Here is a 21544-nt window from a genome sequence, read left to right as displayed (position 1 = left end):
TTCTAACCCAGTATGATTGTGTTATATAATTCTAATTTGGACAAATTAGTCTAGCAGAAGGAAATTACTGTATTAGTTTGAATCTCTACTACGACACGGTCCCCTGTCCTGAGCAAATGCAGAATGGACAACACTGGGGACATTAACTGCCCTAGGAACAGAAAGAGACCTTCAATAGAACCAAACTTTACTGCCTTTAGTCACTGAGGGAGGTAGGAAGGTATAATTTAAATAATATTTTACAGCTAGTGTTTTAAGTTTGGATTCATTCAGTTTGGCTCTTCCTGGTGCAGAGACAGAGACAGTGTGGGCTATGGATGGTGGCAGATTGTTGGAAGCAACAGAAAAAAGATTTATGGCTACATCTTTGCCTTCTTTTCTCAGCTCTGTGTTGTGAGGGCTGTTAAATTAGGCCTTTTGTTGTAAGATACAAGAGTGTCCCCATCTAAAGAAGGATGTACAGCATTTCGCCTCACCAGACCAAGTTTTTCCAATTATGTTTAAATCGAGGCTCTTTGGTAGGACATCTATTCAGTGAACAGTTTAAGCTTTCAATGTGGGTGACAATAGGCTGAACCTTGAAGAGAAAACTACAACGTAATAGTTCACTTTTTTGCTTACCTCATGCAACATTTGACGTCACTGTGTATCATATTCAATTCAATTCAGTTCAGTTTATTTATATAGCGCCAATTCACAACACATGTCGTCTTAAGGCACTTCACAAAAGTCAGGTACATACATTCCAATTAATCCTAACCATTGAACAGTGCAGTCAGATTTGGTTATTTATTCAAATTGGATAAAAAGTTTTTCTGTCTAAGGAAACCCAGCAGATTGCATCCAGTCAGTGACTTGCAGCATTCCCTCCTCCCGGATGAGCATGTAGAGACAGTGGACTGTCACTGGCGTTGACTTTGCAGCAATCCCTCATACTGAGCATGCATGTAGCGACAGTGGAGAGGAAAAACTCCCTTTTAACAGGAAGAAACCTCCAGCAGAACCAGGCTCAATGTGAGCGGCCATCCGCCACGACCGACTGGGGGTTTGAGAGAACAGAGCAGAGACACAAAGAGAACAAAGAAGCACTGATCCAGGAGTACTTTCTATGGGAGGGAAAAGTAAATGTTAATGGATGTAGCTCTTTTAGTGGTTTCATCTAGAAAGAAAGAACAGATAAATTCTGAGCCAGTTTTCAAGTTTAGAGCATGAGAGAGAGCACATAGAGTTGGTCACAGTAAAAGCTCAGTCAGTAACTATGTCTATGAGAAAAGTAGGGTTGAACAGTGAAAGACAGGGCCAAGTGTATCATCGGTAGAAGGTGAGCATTAAGTTGTTGGCAGCAGAAACTTGGACAATGCCCCGCTCCAGAAAGGTGTCAGAGGTAGCTACAGAATCAGGCCAGGTGTGGCTTCTAGGAAGAGAAAAGAGAGAGAACATAAAGTTAGAAGCTGAAATAACAGCAAATAATGCAAAATTGGAGAGTAGTATGAGAATGTGGCAGAGTGAAAGTGGTCATTATGTCCGGCAGCCTAAGCCAATAGCAGCATAACTACAGAGATAGCTCAGGATAACCTAAGCCACTCTAACTATAAACTTTATCAAAAAGGAAAGTTTTAAGCCTAGCCTTAAAAGTAGACAGGGTGTCTGCCTCACGGACCAAAACTGGGAGGTGGTTCCACAGGAGAGGAGCCTGATAACTAAAAGATCTGCCTCCCATTCAACTTCTAGAGACTCTAGGAACCACCAGTAAACCTGCAGTCTGAGAACGAAATGCTCTGTTAGGAACATATGGAACCGTCAGATCTCTGATGTATGATGGAGCTAGATCATTAAGGGTGTTAGGTATTAATTAGTCAACTCAGAGGCAAGAACGATACAGTCAGATTTACTTGCAGCAAGGGTAGCTCACACTCTGCAGTGCAGACTACAAAGTGTTGGCACCCCTCTCTCTTTATTTATACATGCTGGTTCACACACAGTTCAACAAACATTCAGGGTGTGTGTGTATGTGTGTGTGGGGGGGAGGGGGGGGGGGGGGTCAGAAAGCTTAGGGTCCATGTGTCTTGATTTTAAACAGAGAGGGAGTGAGGACTTAGGGAAAAGCACTTAGAGCAGACATGAGTGATAAACAATACAAAAGTTTTCAAACCCTAACAAAGGGCTTTATATGTGAGAAGGAGAATTTTTAATTCTATTCTGGATTTAACAGGGAGCCAATGAAGGGAAGCTAAAATAGGAGAAATATGATCTCTCTTTTTAATTTTCATCAGAACTCCTGTTAGAGCATTTTGGATCAGCTGAAGGCTTTTAACTACATTTTGTGGACATCCTGATAGTAAAGAATTACAATAGTCCAGCCTTGAAGTAACAAATGCATGGACTAGTTTTTCAGCGTCACTCCTGGACAGGATATTTCTAATTTTGGCAATGTTCTGGAGATGAAAGAAGGAAATCCTAGAAACCTGTTTAATATGAGATTTAAATGACATGTCCTGGTCCTGGTAGTCTATCTAACTGGTTGGGCTCATCAGGATATGTGGATAAGTAAAGCTGAGTATCATCAGGAAAACAGTGAAAATTTATTCTATGCTGCCTGATAATTTTACCTATTGGAAGCATATATATATAGTGAAGAGAACTGGCCCAAGTACTGAACCCTGTAGTACTCCACAATTAACCCTGGAGTTTAAAGATGATTTATCATTTACATGAACAAACTGGAATCTGTCAGACAGATAAGATTTAAACCAGCCTAGCGCTGTTCCCCTGATCCCTACAGCATATTCCAGCCTTTCTAAGAGAATATTGTGGTCAACTGTATCAAATGCAGCACTGAGATCTAACAGGACAAGTACAGACACAAGTCCATTATCTGAGGCCATAAGAATATCATTAGTGACTTTCAGCAGAGCTGTTTCAGTGCTATGATGAGCTCTGAAGCCTGACTGAAACTCTTCAAACAGGTCATTGCTGTGTAAATGTTCACACATTTGATTAGCAACCATTTTCTCAAGAAATTTAGATAAGAATGGAAGATTGGATATAGGTCTGTAATTTTTCAAGTCATCTCTATCAAGCGAAGGTTTCTTAATAAAGGTTTAATTACAGCTACCTTAAAAGCTTGTGGTTCCGATCCATTTCCTAAGGATAGATTAATCATATCTAAAATTGGGCTGGTAATCAGAGGGAACACTTCCTTAAATAATTTGGCTGGGATTGGGTCTAACATACAAGTTGAAGGTTTAGATGAAGCTAATATTTTTGATAACTCAGCAAGCTCCACTGGATCAAAACAGTCCAAACACAAATCAGGTTCTACTGTTACTTCCAATGTTGTCTCGTTGCTGAGAATAAAGTAATCATGTTCGGGAGGACAACTGTACTAAAGAGTAACCTAGGATTATTCTTATTTCCTTTTATTAATGATGAGAAATAAGCTGTTCTAGCTTGTTGAAGTGTCTTTTTATACAACAGTAGGCTATTTTTCCAGATTAAGTAGGAATCCTCTAGGTGTGTAGAGTGCCATTTTCTCTCCAATTTTCTAACATTGTGCTTTAAAGCACACAGCTCTGAATTAAACCAGGGAGCTAGTCTCCTATAAATAATTACCTTCTTTTTCAGAGGGGCTACATTGTCTAATGCACCATGTTGTGAGGAAGTAACACTGTGAACAAGAGAACCAATTTGTCAAGGGGAAGAAACAAAATTATTGTCCTCCACTGTGTTTTTCTGTGAGGAATTTAAAAGTGGAACAAATTCTTTAAAGGTTGTTACAGCATCGCCTGATAATGATCTACTATAATGACATTTTCTTTCAGGTGTGGAGTACTTGGTTAAATTAAACTCAAAGGTTATTAAAAATGGTCAGACAAGACAGGGTTATGAGAAAATATTGTTATTTCTTTATACTCAATGCCATATGTCAGCACAAGGTCCAGAGAGTGAAGAAAAAGGTGGGTAGGTTTGTTAATGTTTTGAGCAAAGCCAATTGAGTCTAAGATAGCATTAAAGGTTATATTTAGGCTATCACTTTCAGGGTCAAAATGAATGTTAAAATCCCCCACTATAATAACTTTATCTGTATTTAACACTAAATCAGATAAAAAGTCAAAAAATGTATCTAAAAATTGAGAATAAGGGCCTGGTGGACAGTACAAAACAACAAACAGAAGGGGTTTTAGTGCTTTGCAATTTGGATGAGGAAAACTATGGATTAAATATTCAAAAGAGTTGTAGCTATTGATTGGTCTGGGACTAATCAATAAATCGGATTGAAAGGTCAGACTAATGACTAAATGAAAAGAGCTGGGAGAGAAACCAGAAGTCAACTAAGGGAGTCTTACTGGATGAAAGACTGAACAAATGTGAGCACAGAAAACTAAACAGTCACTAAGTACAATAACTCAAGTCAAGAATATGAGTTGAGACAAGGATGACAAAAAGTACAAACCTAAACAAACCCTGAAGCAGGAGTAACAGGAAGTAAATGAAAACCAGTCTACTAAAATAAAACACAAACTAAGGTCTGCAAAGAGAAACATTAACTAAGGAACTGCACAAATACCAAGTTTCTAAAAATTACACAACTAATAGTGACATAATTAGCCTAGCATTAAAAATAATAAATTCAATGTACTTCTCAACAGAACTTCTCAAATTACCAGAAAATCAGACAAAAATGAGACAAAGCAAACAATGTAGGAAAGTAATAATGAGTTTGATAGCAGGTTAATCAACAACAAGCAACAAATGCATGTTTAACTGGAAATGTCAGCACATAAACAGATCTCCAGCATTGCCTAACCTGTTAAGCCCTAAGGGTTTTTAAAGTTACATATCTGAAATATATCAAGTATAGCTCCACAGCTGTAAAGTCTATTTCAACTGTTACTGTGTCTGATTTATGATTAAACAAAACAAAATTTATTTTTTTAGCCTTGTCAAAATATTCTTCCAAATGAACATTGCAAAGCATAATGAAATTCCTAGGTGAAGCCTCAGATTGTATTGCTCAACATCTTGACTATAACTGCAGCATATTTCGACTATACTAGTTAAAGTATATTTGTTCCACAGAAGTTTCAGTGGGCAATGTATCAGGCGGAGCTGGCATTTTTGCACAAGTTATCCAAATGTGCCAAATCTGCGCCAAATGTATTTTTCACCTCATAAAAAGGAATCTAGTCCTTTTGCAAATGACATAGCCTTTGGTCATGACAAATGAGCCATTGTGCACATTATAAAATCAATATAAAGAATAGAAATCATCCTAAATTGTATCCTTTTGTCTCCAACTGGAAGAATTTTGTTGAAAGAATGAATAATCCATGACGAGCTACGTAAACCATGTGCAAAACAAATATTCCACAAAAATATATGTATAGAAATGCACAAAAAAGAATTATCAATGAAAAAGTGTTACCCGATATGAATATATATGCGTGTTTTTGTGCCTTATGACTCAGGTCAAAAGTGTGTGTTACTTCAACAGGCTAATGTGGTGCTATTTTTTTAGTCATGGAATGGTTGCATTTTTTGCTTGGGTTAGATTTTGCATTTGTTTTTATTCTACTTTGAAAGAAATTGTTGGATTTAAAGGATAAACAAAGAATGCAGCTGAGCGAAACCAACCCCTTAACATCTCTCTCAGGGGAAATCATTGTCTGTGCGGCTGTTCCACCGCTGTATGCCAACTCCTCCTTTTCCATCACCAGCAGATTGCTCCGTAACATTGTAGCTGGGCCTGGGAACAAATTTCTAAATGAAGTTACCATGGTTGCCGGGGTATTTTTTTCATCTTGTTCTGTGCTCCCAAAGCAATACATCCCCAACTTCCACCGGCAAAACATGAGGGATGGCGCTCTGCTTCCTCTGCACTCTGTTAAATCGTTTCCCTTTGATGGGGAAAACAAATAAGAGTGCAGCAGACATCCCAGAGGAAGTAAATAAGGACTTCCAATACTACGCCGCTGTCCATGGTGCTGAAACGGGTCAGCCACATTTTGGCTGGGGAGCTAGCCATGGTCCTGAAAGTCTGACTACAGAGGAAAACTCAGTAGGACATACCAAAAGAGAGACAGCATTTCAACTAAAAAACGAACTTGTAAATTTGTTAAAAAAAAAAAAAAAAATTATAATAATAAAATAAAAAATCCTACTTTAAGATTTATAGGTAAAAATGTACGTGTTTCACATTACAAGCAGTTCTCTTTCATGAAATTATATTTTAAATAGTTATTGAAATAAAAGATGTTAGAGATTTAGGAATCATAGTGTCTTATTCTCATATGCAGTAATTTGAGTCCAGTGTTTATTTATTTTTTCATCTGTTTCTGTTGCATTTTTTAATCATCATTTGTGTCTCCCTCTGCATTTTGCCAGTTTGCTTACGCTTAATGTTCTGGACCATTGCTAGTCCACTTTCCTGTGCCCAACCCTACTTATTTGACTTTTTTCCATTGCTTGAATGGTGTTGAAAGTTCATGGACATAACTTTATACAACTCTGTATTTAAATGATGGATTCATTTTTTGCTACCTGCCCATTTGCCTTCCATTTATCCTGTATTTGTGTCTGCTGGAAAGAATGAGACTATAGTCAATTTATTCCATGTAATCAGCTCATGGCCCCAAATTGGTCTTTTTTTGTTTGTTACCCTGTGCGGACTCTTCCCACTCTGCTGAGTTAGAAGCTATGTTGGCTTTATTGTTGTTTTGTTGTGATAGAGTAATTAAATTTCATTCCAGAGAGCCCAAATCCCCAACCTCATCTGCTTGTTTGTCTCTCTACACTTGAGTCAAACCACACTGTTTGTTACAGCTCCTGTCTCAATTCCCCATTCATTCCTTTGGCTCCTTTCAGACTTGCACTGGGAACCATATGGTAACATAAGTGAAGCTTGATTTCAGTTGTATTTGGCAATAACCATCTGTCTCCTTTAACTGAAACACACACAGATTTAACCCAAAAGTCCAATTCTCATTAACGAAGATTGATCTTTACTGCTCATGAAGTGCTAATTGTTATCGTTCAATCTGTGGTATTAGCTGACATGTTATACATGTTTGACTTCTGAACAGATTGCAATTTAGCTGTAAAATATTTTAGCTTTGACCCTTTTAAACTTTTTCAGATAATTTTTATCTTTATAAAAAGATAGAAGGCAAAAGATCTTCTGTGAAGTTCAGCAATCCTAAAAACAACTAATTTTGTCTGTATTTACTCTTTCTTTATTCCTTACATGAACTCTCCACCTTTCTAACCATCAAGCGTCCACTCGAGTGGTTTTCTCGTTTGATGTTGGTAACGGTCCGCTGGAAGTTCAAGTAGAGTCAACGGTACCATTGAATGACAACCGTTGGCATCGAATCCAAGCTGAGCGAAACATAAAGGAGGCATCCCTTCAACTGGACAACCTGCCTGTGGCCGCGCAGGAGGCTCCTGCTGATGGACATGTCCACCTGCAGCTCAACAGTCAGCTGTTCATCGGTGAGGAGCAAATATCCAACTATCTTTTAGGTTAAGAGTTCTTCTCAAGATTTGTCCACTCGGGTTTTATGCATACAGATTGGTTTTCTATTTAGGTTAGTTTAAGACGTTAGTTTAAAAAAAGATTTTTTTGTTACAAGAAACGTGGTATGTGTTATGGTATGTTTATTCGGTTTCAGAATGGCCCCATGCACATTCACAGCGGCCTTGTTCCAATAAAAGTATGTTTATTTCTGGGTCCACGATTCAGAGGTTTGTTTTCTTGTTTTTTGATTACGATAGGCACAATCTTTGATGGTGTGTGGAAGATAATAGAAATCTTGTCACAAAGGAGAAGCTGCATGACCAACTGCAGAGGAGACAGCCAGCTGACTTAACAGACCAAGTTCAATTCAATTCAGTTTTATTTATATAGCGCCAATTCACAACACATGTTGTCTCAAGGCACTTCACAACAGTCAGGTACATACATTCCCATTAATCCTAACCATTGAACAGTGCAGTCGGAGTTAGCTTTTTATTCAAATTGGATAAAAAGTTTTTCTATCTAAGGAAACCCAGCAGATTGCATCCAGTCAGTGACTTGCAGCATTCCCTCCTCCTGGATGAGCATGTAGAGACAGTGGACAGTTATTGGCGTTGACTTTGCAGCAATCCCTTATACTGAGCATGCATGTAGTGACAGTGGAGAGGAAAAACTCCCTTTTAACAGGAAGAAACCTCCAGCAGAACCAGGCTCAGTGTGAGCGGCCATCTGCCATGACCGACTGGGGGTTTGAGAGAACAGAGCAGAGACACAAAAAGAACAAAGAAGCACTGATCCAGGAGTACTTTCAAGTGAGGATGGAAGGAATGTGCTGTGTAACAGGATGGATCATTTTAGGATGCAGGTCCACATGTAGCATTTCCCTCCCCCCACAAGTTAGAGACTGTTGTATTTTTGATTTTCCTTTGCAACACCTCTTGGTACAGCTGGATGTAGTAGCCTGCTGATGGCCAATATCCTTCCATGCAGAGAACACAGGATTGGGTCTGCTGCAAAACCTATATCTTGATGCTTTGGTGAAGGTCTGATTTAAAACCAGAAACATAAATAAAAATGGGTTACCCTACTGTACTACTAGGGCAACTGCTAATAACCATGGAAACTTGAGGTCTGGTGGAGAGACAGTGCTGACCAAGGAGTCACAATGGTTTCTTAGACAAGTCATCATGCTACTAGGGCAACATGTGAGAGGCTTCTTCACACTTAAGTGCTGTTTGATACTGCTTCATTGAGGTTGTCCTTAAATCAAAATATGTAGTTACTTTTGATTATATATTTTTAATACATACCAAATGGCAAATTACGAATAAATAACATTTAAAAGTCTAAAAGAATAAATTTTTATAATTTGTACATTTTATTGCATTTTTCTGTGGTTTAGCATGCAGCATAAACTGTTCTGGGTAAGAAAGTGCTGAGGTGAAGCTTTCTGATTGCTAAATAACATCCAGATTCATTAGCTGTGCAAGCATTTCAGCCATAAAACTTACAGCCCATATTGGTGCATCAGGATGTAAACAAATCTGAACCTGCATGTTATTTACAGTATTTTATGGTTATGTAAATTCCTTACAAAGATGCTGAGATGCTGCATTTCTCATTCTATATGTGCTCTCCAATCCTGCCGATACATTTGGTGTGAAAAGTAATGGAAATCCATCATTCATTTAAGTTTTAATCAATCTGTAAATATTGTGTGCATCACTTCATATCAGTGAATTCAAACTAGAAGCAAAACAACCAAACAGCCAAATTGGACAAGGGAGCAGAGGTGAAATTGTAAGGGAATATTGAATTATTCATAGGACATTCAGCAGGTTGCCATCAACAGCCTGACAACTATTCATTTAACTACTTTATCAGCACTGCTCTGCATGAAGATGTGTTGCAGTTATTTTAATAAATAAGCTGATAACAGATGTTACAAATATTTCTCTTGACATACTGGAAAATCCCACAAGTTTGGTGTGATTTTTGTTTTGTTAAAGTAGGTTTTATTACAGCAGCTAGAGGCCTTTGTAGCATTCAGTACAGCTCTGGGTCTACGTATTCATAACCCATACTGATGCTTGACCAGGTGACCATAGTATGCATTCCTATTCATTATTATTATTGCAGCTTGTATTTTTGCAAAACCTTTTAAAGGACCCAGAGAGGATTAGGCCTGCATGGCAAAATGTCAATCCCTGTTTTCAACCTCTAGTCCTTTTAGGCCTTTCTAATGAATAAATTGCTTCTTCCTTTGCAAAGATTAGGAGTAAAAGCTGTTCCTGTGGATATGCTTAATAACTCACCTTGGTTTGATTGTTGAACCTTGTGTGGTGGAATTATGTGGATAAAACCACTATTATTTGTGGTTTACAGTATCATAAATACGGGTTTAAAATCTAACATATTTGCACACTACTATTCTCTTTTTTAGATAAGCTACATGGATAATTCAGCTTGCATATTTTAATTTTTCTTTACCTCTACTTTCCTTTCACAGCAAGGGAACATTAAAAATTTGTGTAAACTACTTATTATCTTTATGGTAGATCTCCAATTATCTATAAATCCGTTATTTAATCTCGTCTTTCCTTTAGCAGTTTTTAGAACAAGAAAACATCAAAATAACTGTAATTATCGGTGTTGCTTCTCCTTATACTCTGCAGCCATAGTTATATCTGGCTACATATAGACCATATGAGGTAAAGGTAGATTCATAGTGCTGCCAGAATGACGTTGCCAATTTCTTTTTTAAAGTTCCTTTTTTTCTCATTCACTAAAGGATTTTTTGCTTTCTTTCTCAGCCACAAAAAAATATAATAATGTTTTACTTTTACTAACTTGTGTCTTCTGATTGAAACTCATAAACCTAACAACCTGGAGCTCATCTAAAAAGATGAATCATTAAAATACTAGTGGAAATAAAAATGTTTCCTAGCAATTATAAGAACAGTTTCATAGCAGTGATGCCAATAAAGTTTTTTTCCATTAATCATTGGGAGGAGTGTAAATATCATTTTAAATGCCGATTTAGCTAAAAAGTAAATAAAACAAATGTGGTACCCCATATATGTAACCCCATTATCTTTTGGGAGATGCATTTTATTTCCTCTCAAAGACAAACGTCTTGGTTAAAAGAAGATTTTTAATCCAGATCCACTAGGGGTATGAATAGTTAGGGCTTAACTGTAAGTGTTGGACTTAAACAGCCGCTTTCTGATTAGTTTTATTCTGTAACTGAAGTTGGCAACCTTTCTAGCCTTTTAAGCAGCATTTGTATTTCAAACTGAATGCATGTTTGCTGTATGTTACTGTATGTGACTTACTCTTGGCTCAGAGAAATAGTTTTTTTGATTTCTTCCCTCGTTGATCATTCCTCAGTTTTACACTTTCTAAAAATGCAGTTGGAGGTTGTTTGCTTTTAAGGCATATACAGGTCCTCAAAATATTAGCATATTGTGATAAAGTTAATTATTTTCCATAATGTCATGATGAAAATTTAACATTCATATATTTTAGATTCATTGCACACTAACTGAAATATTTCAGGTCTTTTATTGTCTTAATACGGATGATTTTGGCATACAGCTCATGAAAACCCAAAATTCCTATCTCACAAAATTAGCATACTTCATCCGACCAATAAAAGAAAAGTGTTTTTAATACAAAAAACGTCAACCTTCAAATAATCATGTACAGTTATGCACTCAATACTTGGTCGGGAATCCTTTGGCAGAAATGACTGCTTCAATGCGGCGTGGCATGGAGGCAATCAGCCTGTGGCACTGCTGAGGTCTTATGGAGGCCCAGGATGCTTCGATAGCGGCCTTTAGCTCATCCAGAGTGTTGGGTCTTGAGTCTCTCAACGTTCTCTTCACAATATCCCACAGATTCTCTATGGGGTTCAGGTCAGGAGAGTTGGCAGGCCAATTGAGCACAGTGATACCATGGTCAGTAAACCATTTACCAGTGGTTTTGGCACTGTGAGCAGGTGCCAGGTCGTGCTGAAAAATGAAATCTTCATCTCCATAAAGCTTTTCAGCAGATGGAAGCATGAAGTGCTCCAAAATCTCCTGATAGCTAGCTGCATTGACCCTGCCCTTGATAAAACACAGTGGACCAACACCAGCAGCTGACACGGCACCCCAGACCATCACTGACTGTGGGTACTTGACACTGGACTTCTGGCATTTTGGCATTTCCTTCTCCCCAGTCTTCCTCCAGACTCTGGCACCTTGATTTCCGAATGACATGCAGAATTTGCTTTCATCCGAAAAAAGTACTTTGGACCACTGAGCAACAGTCCAGTGCTGCTTCTCTGTAGCCCAGGTCAGGCGCTTCTGCCGCTGTTTCTGGTTCAAAAGTGGCTTGACCTGGGGAATGCGGCACCTGTAGCCCATTTCCTGCACACGCCTGTGCACGGTGGCTCTGGATGTTTCTACTCCAGACTCAGTCCACTGCTTCCGCAGGTCCCCCAAGGTCTGGAATCGGCCCTTCTCCACAATCTTCCTCAGGGTCCGGCCACCTCTTCTCGTTGTGCAGCGTTTTCTGCCACACTTTTTCCTTCCCACAGACTTCCCACTGAGGTGCCTTGATACAGCACTCTGGGAACAGCCTATTCATTCAGAAATTTCTTTCTGTGTCTTACCCTCTTGCTTGAGGGTGTCAATAGTGGCCTTCTGGACAGCAGTCAGGTCGGCAGTCTTACCCATGATTGGGGTTTTGATAAACCAGGCTGGGAGTTTTAAAGGCCTCAGGAATCTTTTGCAGGTGTTTAGAGTTAACTCATTGATTCAGATGATTAGGTTCATAACTCGTTTAGAGACCCTTTTAATGATATGCTAATTTTGTGAGATAGGAATTTTGGGTTTTCATGAGCTGTATGCCAAAATCATCCGTATTAAGACAATAAAAGACCTGAAATATTTCAGTTAGTGTGCAATGAATCTAAAATATATGAATGTTAAATTTTCATCATTACATTATAGAAAATAATGAACTTTATCACAATATGCTAATATTTTGAGAAGGACCTGTACAGGTTAAATAGGTTGATATTTTGGCATCCTTTTTGTTAACCTTGATTTTTCCATTTCACTTCCCCTCCAGTTTCATGCTTTAGAGCAGAGTATACTTTCCCAACAAAATCTTATTGGACAAATGGGGGTGTGATTCTCTTTTTGGCGCATGTGAAGTTCTTGCACATCCTTTCATCAGAGTTGGACACTCTGAATATACCTGAATATACCTAAAAACCCACCGTGTTTATTTCTCCCAAAGCATTTGGAGTTTCTGCCTAGGATCCACTGTTTAAACCAAATACCATTTACCTTACCAAAAAAAAAATCTACAAATTTTCACTTATTTCAACAATGGCTATCTGCCATAACTTAATCCATTATAGCAACATGTGACCATTAACAACAGTATGATCTTAGATAGGATAAGCAGATAAATAAGTAAATGAAAAATACATTTTCAACCTTGTTTATTTGAATATTTATTTTGAAATTTACATTTTAAACAGAAATTACATAATTATTTGTGAAACAAATTAAACATATTTATTGTTTTACATGTAATGTAGTTTAATATCTTATCTGTAACTGTGACAAAAAGTTCATATTAATGTTAGTCAGTAATATTTTATTTCCCACTCAAAAATATGAATGCATTCAGGGCTCTAATCAAGTTTGTCAAGTTTGAAAATGCAAAATACACCTAATATTTTTTGCTAATTATTTAACCAAATGTTAGTAGAAAAAGAGAAATGTTAAAAGAAATGCGTTGAACTGTGGGGATAAAAGGCCAAGAGAATGATTCTTCGTGGTTGCCAGTCTCCCAATGAACCAGTCAGATGTAAGGAATGCAGATTAGTGTCGTCTTTGAATGCTCCTTTCTGCCTACAGTCTGTGACTTTTTCTGTGTTTATATTTGACAATTTTAAGCTTCTAGAGGAGCTGATGTGACATGTGGGTTTGTTTTAAATGTCAGGTGCAATAAAAAGAAAACCACAAAGAAAGAAAAAGGCTGGCTTTTCAGCTCAGATAGCAATAATTGAGACTCGTGAGAAACATGAGAGACAGTAAAAGCAGCTCTATCATGCTTTTGTCCTTATTTTCCAACTGCACACAGGTGAGCCACTTTACACAGGCTTTTTTCTGTCCTTGCTTTTAGGAGGCACAGCATCCAGACAGAGGGGTTTCAGAGGCTGTATCCGCTCTCTGCAGCTGAACGGCATCACCCTGGACCTGGAGGAAAGGGCGAAGATCACACCTGGGGTTCGACCCGGATGCCCAGGTCACTGCAGCAGCTATGGCTCGCTTTGCCGCAACCAGGGCTGCTGTGTGGAGAGAACCAGGGGCTTTCACTGTGACTGCAGCTTGTCTGCTTATACTGGAGTCTTCTGCCACACAGGTACACTTTAGACTCATTCATTCTATGAAGTTATCTTACGCTGGTAAGAAATGTCTAAAAAAGTACCCCACAAACACTTTTGCTCTTCAACTGGAACAAAGATATAAAATAGAAAACACCAGATGGTATAAAGAACATTTGAAAATGTGCTTTATAGAAACCAGAAATAAGCAAAATACCACTAAGATTGGCCTAGATCAAGAGTCTGTAACGTCTATAACAAATGGTGCAAGTAGCTCTAAATAACTTGGCCAAAGAACTTTTTAATGTTTTTAAATACCAAACTAAAGTAATATAAAATCCTAGTTTTAGCAGTTTTTTTAATGCATTTCTATGCATTATAGTCTTTCCTAAACAGAATGGAACTGGAAGAAATATTTTCACTTTGACTTTTATATTTTTTCTTTTTCATAAATATAGAGCATTGAATACATTGTATTAAATCTTTTTTTGTACAATTTTGATGTTTTCTTTTATTCCAAAACCTAAAACTAGAAATAAAATGGTGGGTTTTTAATCCAAAAACAATCTCAGTAAAAATCTTTTAATCTCTTGAAAAAATAATGTTAAAACGTGGGTTGCACGGTGGAGCAGTTGGTAGCACTGTTGCCTTACAGCAAGAATCATCCTTGGTTCGACTCCCGGCTGGAGGTCTTTCTGCATGGAGTTTGCATGTTCTCCCCATGCGTGTGTGGGTTCTCTCCGGGTACTCCGGCTTCTTCCCACAGTCCAAAAACATGACTGTTAGGTTCATTGGTCTCTCTAAATTGCCCTTAGGTGTGAATGAGTGTGTGCATGGTTGTTCTGTGTGTGTCTGTGTTGTCCTGCGATGGACTGGTGACCTGTCCAGGGTGTACCCCACCTGTTGCCCATAGACTACTGGAGATAGACACCAGTTTCCCTGCGACCCACTATGGAAGAAGCGGTAGAAAATGACTGACTGATGTAGAATCGTTTAATTTTGCAGCTCTAAAATTATTGTATTTAGCTGGACTGAGGGTTAAAATGACTCTTGATAGTAAAGGCTGTTTAGGTTGAGCACTTCAGAAAAAGGTATAAATATTAAAAATGACTGCTTTTGAACCAACTTTGAAAGCTGGTTTAATTGTTCCTACTTTATTTTAAAGGGTCATTATGGATGAACCTTTTTAAAAGAAATTTGATTGTCAATGACATTATTAAACTACACAAGGCTTAAACCATTAAAGGTTAAAGGGGCTCAGTTATTTTTCTTAAATCTCCCTTTCTGATAATTTCCTCTGTAGGAGACCTCTGTACTTACTTAACCTGCCAAACCATATCTATTAGCTAACCATTTACATCTGATGAGCACAGTATAAAGCTTTGGAAACAGTCATAATACATTTACAACAGTGGCAATTTGCAATAGAGATATTCCTCAGGCAAAATGTGGGTGTAGATGCAGGGCTTAATAATCCTAGGGGCTTAAATAAAAGGCAAGTTGATTTGTTTCCTTGTTTCTTAAAGGTGCTCCATGTTTCATCCAAAAGGTTTCTTGAGGTTTGATCATGGTCTGGAAGATTCATGTTTATAAGGTGCAGTTGTAGCGATTATGGGAGTGGGGTTTGAAGTTCAAGATTCACTCGACTCCACAAAAGGAAACGATGCGTTTGAGGTGCTGCCTTAGAGTCCATCCACGGGTGTGTCTCCATTTACCTCGAAAAAACTACCGTAATTAGAAGTTTAGGTCAACATCTGGCCTTTCCCAAATTGTTTAAAAGTGTAGTAATCTTAGTGTGATAAACTTCTAATTTTAAAGAAAGAAAATTCAACATTTGTCTCAATATTCTGGCATTTAGCAAATAAGAATAATTTTGCTGATCTTACCTGAAGAAAAACAGGAAAGGTTTAGTCTGATTTAATTTAATGTGTCTTTTTATACTGTATGTAAATATCTAGCTTCAACTGTATTTGGAAAGGCATCAAAGTACTCCTGAATTTGGAATATATTGGTTTTCACTTCTCATAGGATCCTTATTCTTCTGGCTGGCAAAGAATCCTTCATCTGCTGAACATCTGCCTCTCAGTAAACGCTGTGTCTAATGAGGCAGGAGGAGAACTCCAATAGTTTTTCATGTTTTTACCATTTTTTTGTTTTCAGTTTTAGTGAGTGGGTGTCTTAAAGGTTGGGCATCTATATATATATATTTCTGTTTGTGGAATTGAAAACCCATTTCAGATGCTTATGGATACCACAGAAAACCAAAGGTTCATTTAAATATAATCCGGTTTTATGTGTTCCAGTCATAAAAAAAAGTCACCATCTTGAATTCCATTAGGGTTCAACAGTTTCAGTCAGTGCAAGAGTTTCAGGACGACCTTCATCTCAACACCTTCTTTCATTCAGTGTATAAAGCTGTGAAAATACTGAAGTTGAATTCCTATTTCAAATTCAATTCAGACACCAAGCCAGGAGAAAACCTTTGATGTAAGAAAGTAATACACAAGCAGGGGCATTCCTGCTTAGCCGCTGTTCTAAAGAAAGCGCATGAAGGGTCAGTTTGACATTAATTTGATTCAGGATGAGGTTGACCTAGGCACAGCGAGAACCCAAACCTGGCTAGGGTCTAGCTAAAGCTGAGGACACTGCACAACCTTTACAGTTTTTCCAGATTTAAAAAAAGGCTTGGAGTTTGCACTAACAGACTTTTGATGACTGAAAGACTGGGGATCCCACACAAAATCATGTAAGGCAGACTCAAACCCTCATGCAAACGCCAGCGAGGGAATCACTTTAGAGCGTAAACAATCACACCAGTTTTTGTAGGTAATGCACTAATCAGTTGTTTGCCAAACCGCTAATAAAACTTTTAAAATTAAGAGAACGAAATAAAGATGGATAAGAATGGCTCCCACCCTCTGCTTTTTATTAGGTGTTGGCAACATGTAAATGCAGTTAAGTCAATAATCAGTTAAATTAACCCAGTTGAGTGTGACTGCGATCTGGTTGGTTCAGTTTCCTTCATACACTTGCAGATTTGTGTCTTGACCCACTCGTAACATCAGATTTCTGTTGCCACTGCCTTCAGCTCGTGCAGACTGGTGCAGAATTTGTCCATTTGGAAATCTTGCAAAACCTCCTGTATTAACTAAAACATTATTTCATTTTGATAACTTGGCTCTGTGAACAAATTTTGGTGGATAGAAGGAGATGTTACATTTATTATGGTAGAGACTTAATCCCAAACATCATGTGAAATATACCATATTATGGTCTTTCTCTCTTGGAGGTTTGATGTTCTCAGAGAGTTTCTCCCCAGTTTATTGCAAATAAGGGAGATTAGACCCGTTGTCTGGGCGGTCGTCGAAGTTTGTCTGGCCCTCTAGAAAGTTGGAGAGATGAGTTTAAAGAAAATACTTAGTGGTCAGCAATTCAAATGATGCTAGTTTGTTCTGCATAGAAAGATTGTTGAAAGGGGAAAAAACTGGTCCATGACAAAGCTAAAAAAAAGCTGTCAAAGGTCTATAAGTTGAGAAACTGCAAATAAATGTTTGTTGGTCAGAGCTTAGACCTTAAAGAAGTAACACATTAATGTATTTACAATGGATTTATCAATGAATAAAGAAAGAGAAGAATCCAAGAGGCCACAGCAAGAATCCAACTTCATTTCCGCCAAAGTGTTAATTATGTCTTCTATAGATTATATTTTAAGGTTTGGATATTAGCTGTAATAAAAACAAAGCTTTGGCAGCAACACTCCACTCTTTCTTTTGAATTTGCATTTATATATCTTGAAATGTGACTTTTTTTTTTTTAAACTAAAAGTTGCTTTACTTCTGTTCTGTGTGTATTTCTGACACTGATACACAATAGTCTGGCTGTTCTTTTTAGAGTTGTCAGCCAGCTTTAAATCTGGAACATCTGTCAGATACACCTTCAAGGAGCCCTACGAGTTGACCAGGAACAGCAGTGCTCTGCCGTCCTCCATCTACACCGACACGACGCTGAGAGGAGAGAACGTCTCCTTAAACTTTAGGACGGCACAGAGTCCAGCTCTGCTTCTTTATGTCAGCTCCTACTACAGAGAGTACATGGCTGTGCTCATCAACAAGCATGGTGGGGAAAGCTGTATTTTTTATTTTATTCGTGTCTTAAGAACTTTGATTTTAGAGGAGAAATGTTTACATCATTTTCACCATAAAATGCTTGTTGTCCCACAACTGATTTTCTGAGTTGTTCAGCGTTTGTCTCAACTTCCCTTTATTTTCCTTCCCTCTTCCCTTTGTTCCCACTCAGGTTTCCTTATGTCCTCCATTAAAGTTTTCTGCCTTTCTGCATTCTTGTCATTTCTGTAAGAATCTTTTAGAATCTTCTCTCCATCTGGGTCTACCTCATTAACCCCCGCTGGTTTTCATCAGCACAGCTTCACCAGCTGTTATGTAGTGCTTTTATCACACAGACACAATAAAGAAGGCTGTAGAAATGGGACTTTGTTCCACTGCTAATAGGTGGTAGATCAGGAAAATGTTTAATAAAGCAGCCACAAACTTTGTTGGATAATTAAGTTGTGCCTTTTAAGAGTGGAAGTAGTGAAACTTTGAACTTAGAATCACATTTTCAGTATCCAGGAGTCTCAGAAAATTGGCACTTTGCACCTAGATTAGCTATAAATAGATTATTTTCCTGGTCCTAATGACTCAGACAGCTAATAGGAAGCAGGGCATTAAGATTCTCCGCTGGCCGTGGATTCGTCAGATAAATGCTCTTAAAATAAAGTGTCCATAAATCCCTAAAAGCTCTGTCCTGTTATTAACTCTTTTCAGTCCAGCATAAAGAATTTCTCATCTTTTTTTCCAAGAATTCATGTGAATGTCTGACAAACAGTGATTACTTCACTCTAAACTGTTTTGTACTAAAGAGAAAATTACAGTGACTCTTAATCCTGAACTGTTCATAATGGGAATAATCATAATTAAAATTGTAATAAAGTAAACATGAATGCATTACAAGGATGAGGTGTAATTCATCCTTTGTAATCTTAAAAGCCTCCAGACATAATGCTTCCATTGAGTTCACTTGTAATGCTCCTAATATTATGAAAATTAATTAGATTTAGAGATGTTTGATAGATAGGGAATTACCCACTAATCCTCTTAGCATGAAAAGCTTTATTAACTCCGATACTCATCTTTCTGATTCATCACAAAGGTGAAAAGGCATCCTAAAAGAGAGGTGAAGAGACTAGGAAAAAAGGCTAGGCGATTCCCAAAAACAGAGGGGACAAAGTTTAAACTGGGGGAAAAACAAACTTTCTTTGTGCTCAGATAAGCTCGAAGTGAGATACAAGCTGGAAGGAAACCGAGACGCTGAAGTGTTGAGGAGCAGCAGCGCGAAGAATCTGGCAAATGGACAGCTGCACAGCATTACCATAAGGAGACTGACCCACACGGTGTCTGTGCAGGTACCTGTGCATGCATATCGTAGAAGATGTTCAGAATATGAGGCGCCTGCTGCAGAGGGTTAAAACCAAGGCAAACTGATCATATTTGATGGGACACAAATCGGATATACAATAAACATTGTGATAGACACAAAACTAAAATGGTTGAATTAAATTCAGGCATAATGATGAAAAAAACCACAAAACTGAAAACAGTAAAATAGAGGGTTTTATCTTTCACCAAAGCTTCTCTTTTGTTCCACTTCAGCTGGAGGATCAGGCCTTTTTAGGAGTCTATCGTCTCCCTCATCTAAAAAATGCCCTCAACATTTTGAAAAATACATGACCCTAATATCCTCACCTAGAAGCGCGTTGGCACGACTAGCCATTCATGAAAGAGCAGGGAGCGCCAATCTTTTTATATTGTCATTGTTTTGTGGTAAATATACCTCCATAAAAAGGTTGGTTTAAAATGTCAACTTTGATTAAAAATATGCAGTGTGCTGATTACATTTTGGATTTGGTTTTATATAAAGAAATAAATTAAATTAAACCAGTCACTCATGCAGCTCAGTAAATTTCTCTGTCATACCCAGTAAATTAATCACTATTTGTTCATTCCTACTTCCTCCTCAGTGTTGAGTAAGAGTTCAAATAAGGCATTTAGCACGGTATACAATACTGTGTCCATGACAACGAGACGAGTTTAACAATATTGTTGGAAAAACAAAAAATCCACATTTTGTCTTTTTCCAAATAAAGGTAGAGGAGACCGGGGATGATTGTGATGCTGTTTGCTTCAATACCAAGAACTTGCTGCATTTTAGAGCCACAGTCCTCTTTAATTTAACATACTCACAATTGTTTACCACAAAACACACCATTTCATATCTCAACAACATCAGAGATTGTTAAATTATAAGTGCATAAAAACACTGGTAGTGTTGTGTAAAATGCTTCAAGACTATATACTTAAGTAAGACAAGAGAACAGCAATAAAATATGCACGTACACATGAAGTCTGTACATGTGTGACAGTAGACACTTTAACAAAAATACGTTTCATGCATTTCTCACTATTAAGTTATGCAAAAGAACATATTTAGAGCAGGTTTAGCTCACAAATGTATTATTGTAGTTGATGATGATAAAATACATTCATTCTGCATAAATAATCGTGGGTGTGTGGGGGGTAGATTTTATAAATACTTAAAGATGCAAATGACCTTTCTGTAAACAGAATAGCTGATTTTGACAAGGCAGTAAATCTTATTACAGGTGCCAAACGTGTTCTTTTTAATTGGTATGATTATGTTTAATTTGCATAAGTGAACATGAAAGTAGGGGATAAAACTTGCTTTGTCTATTGATTTCCACTCTCAAGAACCTTACATATAATACTTACCTTACATGTTATAAATGTTTGCCTAGTGCAGACGTCAAGGCTGTGCCTGTTCTCAGTGTGTGTTGCACTCAACCAGAACCACCATTTAAAGTTAAAAGTTGCAGTTGAAATAGTTTCATTTTTAGTACAGTTTGACCAGATAGATTCTCACGTTCTACCCTGCTATGTGTGATGGGTTATTTTTAACATAGTGGAAGTATTTCTATCTTTTCCAGGTACATTTAGCTTACAAAGCATGAACTGTGGGAATAACTGTAAATACTATATTTTAATCATGCCAACGCAAGCCACAATCTTCTTATCACTCACATTACATTGAATATAAACACTTCCGTTGGTTTATGGAACCTGCTTGGCATGTAAACAACACAAAAAGGAAAAAATGTAGATCCTGGACTGCTTATAAACTGGTCGCCAGCTTATAAGCCGCTGGACATATGTTGGTTTTGAGAACTTTTACATATCTGCAATATGTGACAAATCTGGAGCAATGTGTTACTTTCTTCATCTGTGACACAGAGATATTCCGACTTAAATTTGTTTCACCAACATTTTTGACCCATAACAGACTTTCATCTCACTTCTAGCCCCTACACACATCGTGTGTAGCTTCTTATCTGAAACAAAACATGAAATCCTGAGCTTCAGGATGCAGCAGTAGTACCAGTAAGGGCATAATGTATTGAATTTATTGTACCACTCAGTGCCAATTTCTTTTTAAGACATTTGTCATCAACTAGCAATAAACCAGAGGAAACTATCATTTGACACAATTATCTTTTAAATATTTAAGGA

General features: G+C 37.7%; 1 protein-coding gene across 3 annotated transcripts in view; it reads left to right on the top strand.

Moving 5' to 3' along the window:
* Positions 1-21544, top strand: part of LOC124870415 (contactin-associated protein-like 4) — a 154993-nt gene that overhangs the window by 120688 nt on the left and 12761 nt on the right. For all 3 annotated transcript variants that reach the window (XM_047369080.1, XM_047369079.1, XM_047369078.1), the window contains 4 exons: positions 7273-7491; positions 13703-13942; positions 17796-18020; positions 19229-19365. In XM_047369080.1, the coding sequence (XP_047225036.1) occupies positions 7273-7491; positions 13703-13942; positions 17796-18020; positions 19229-19365 (821 nt within the window). The remainder of the gene's footprint in view (positions 1-7272; positions 7492-13702; positions 13943-17795; positions 18021-19228; positions 19366-21544) is intronic.

Source organism: Girardinichthys multiradiatus, chromosome 6, assembly GCF_021462225.1.
Source record: "Girardinichthys multiradiatus isolate DD_20200921_A chromosome 6, DD_fGirMul_XY1, whole genome shotgun sequence".
In the NCBI taxonomy this organism is placed as follows: Eukaryota; Metazoa; Chordata; class Actinopteri; order Cyprinodontiformes; family Goodeidae; genus Girardinichthys; species Girardinichthys multiradiatus.
This window is presented reverse-complemented; position numbering and strand designations above follow the sequence as displayed.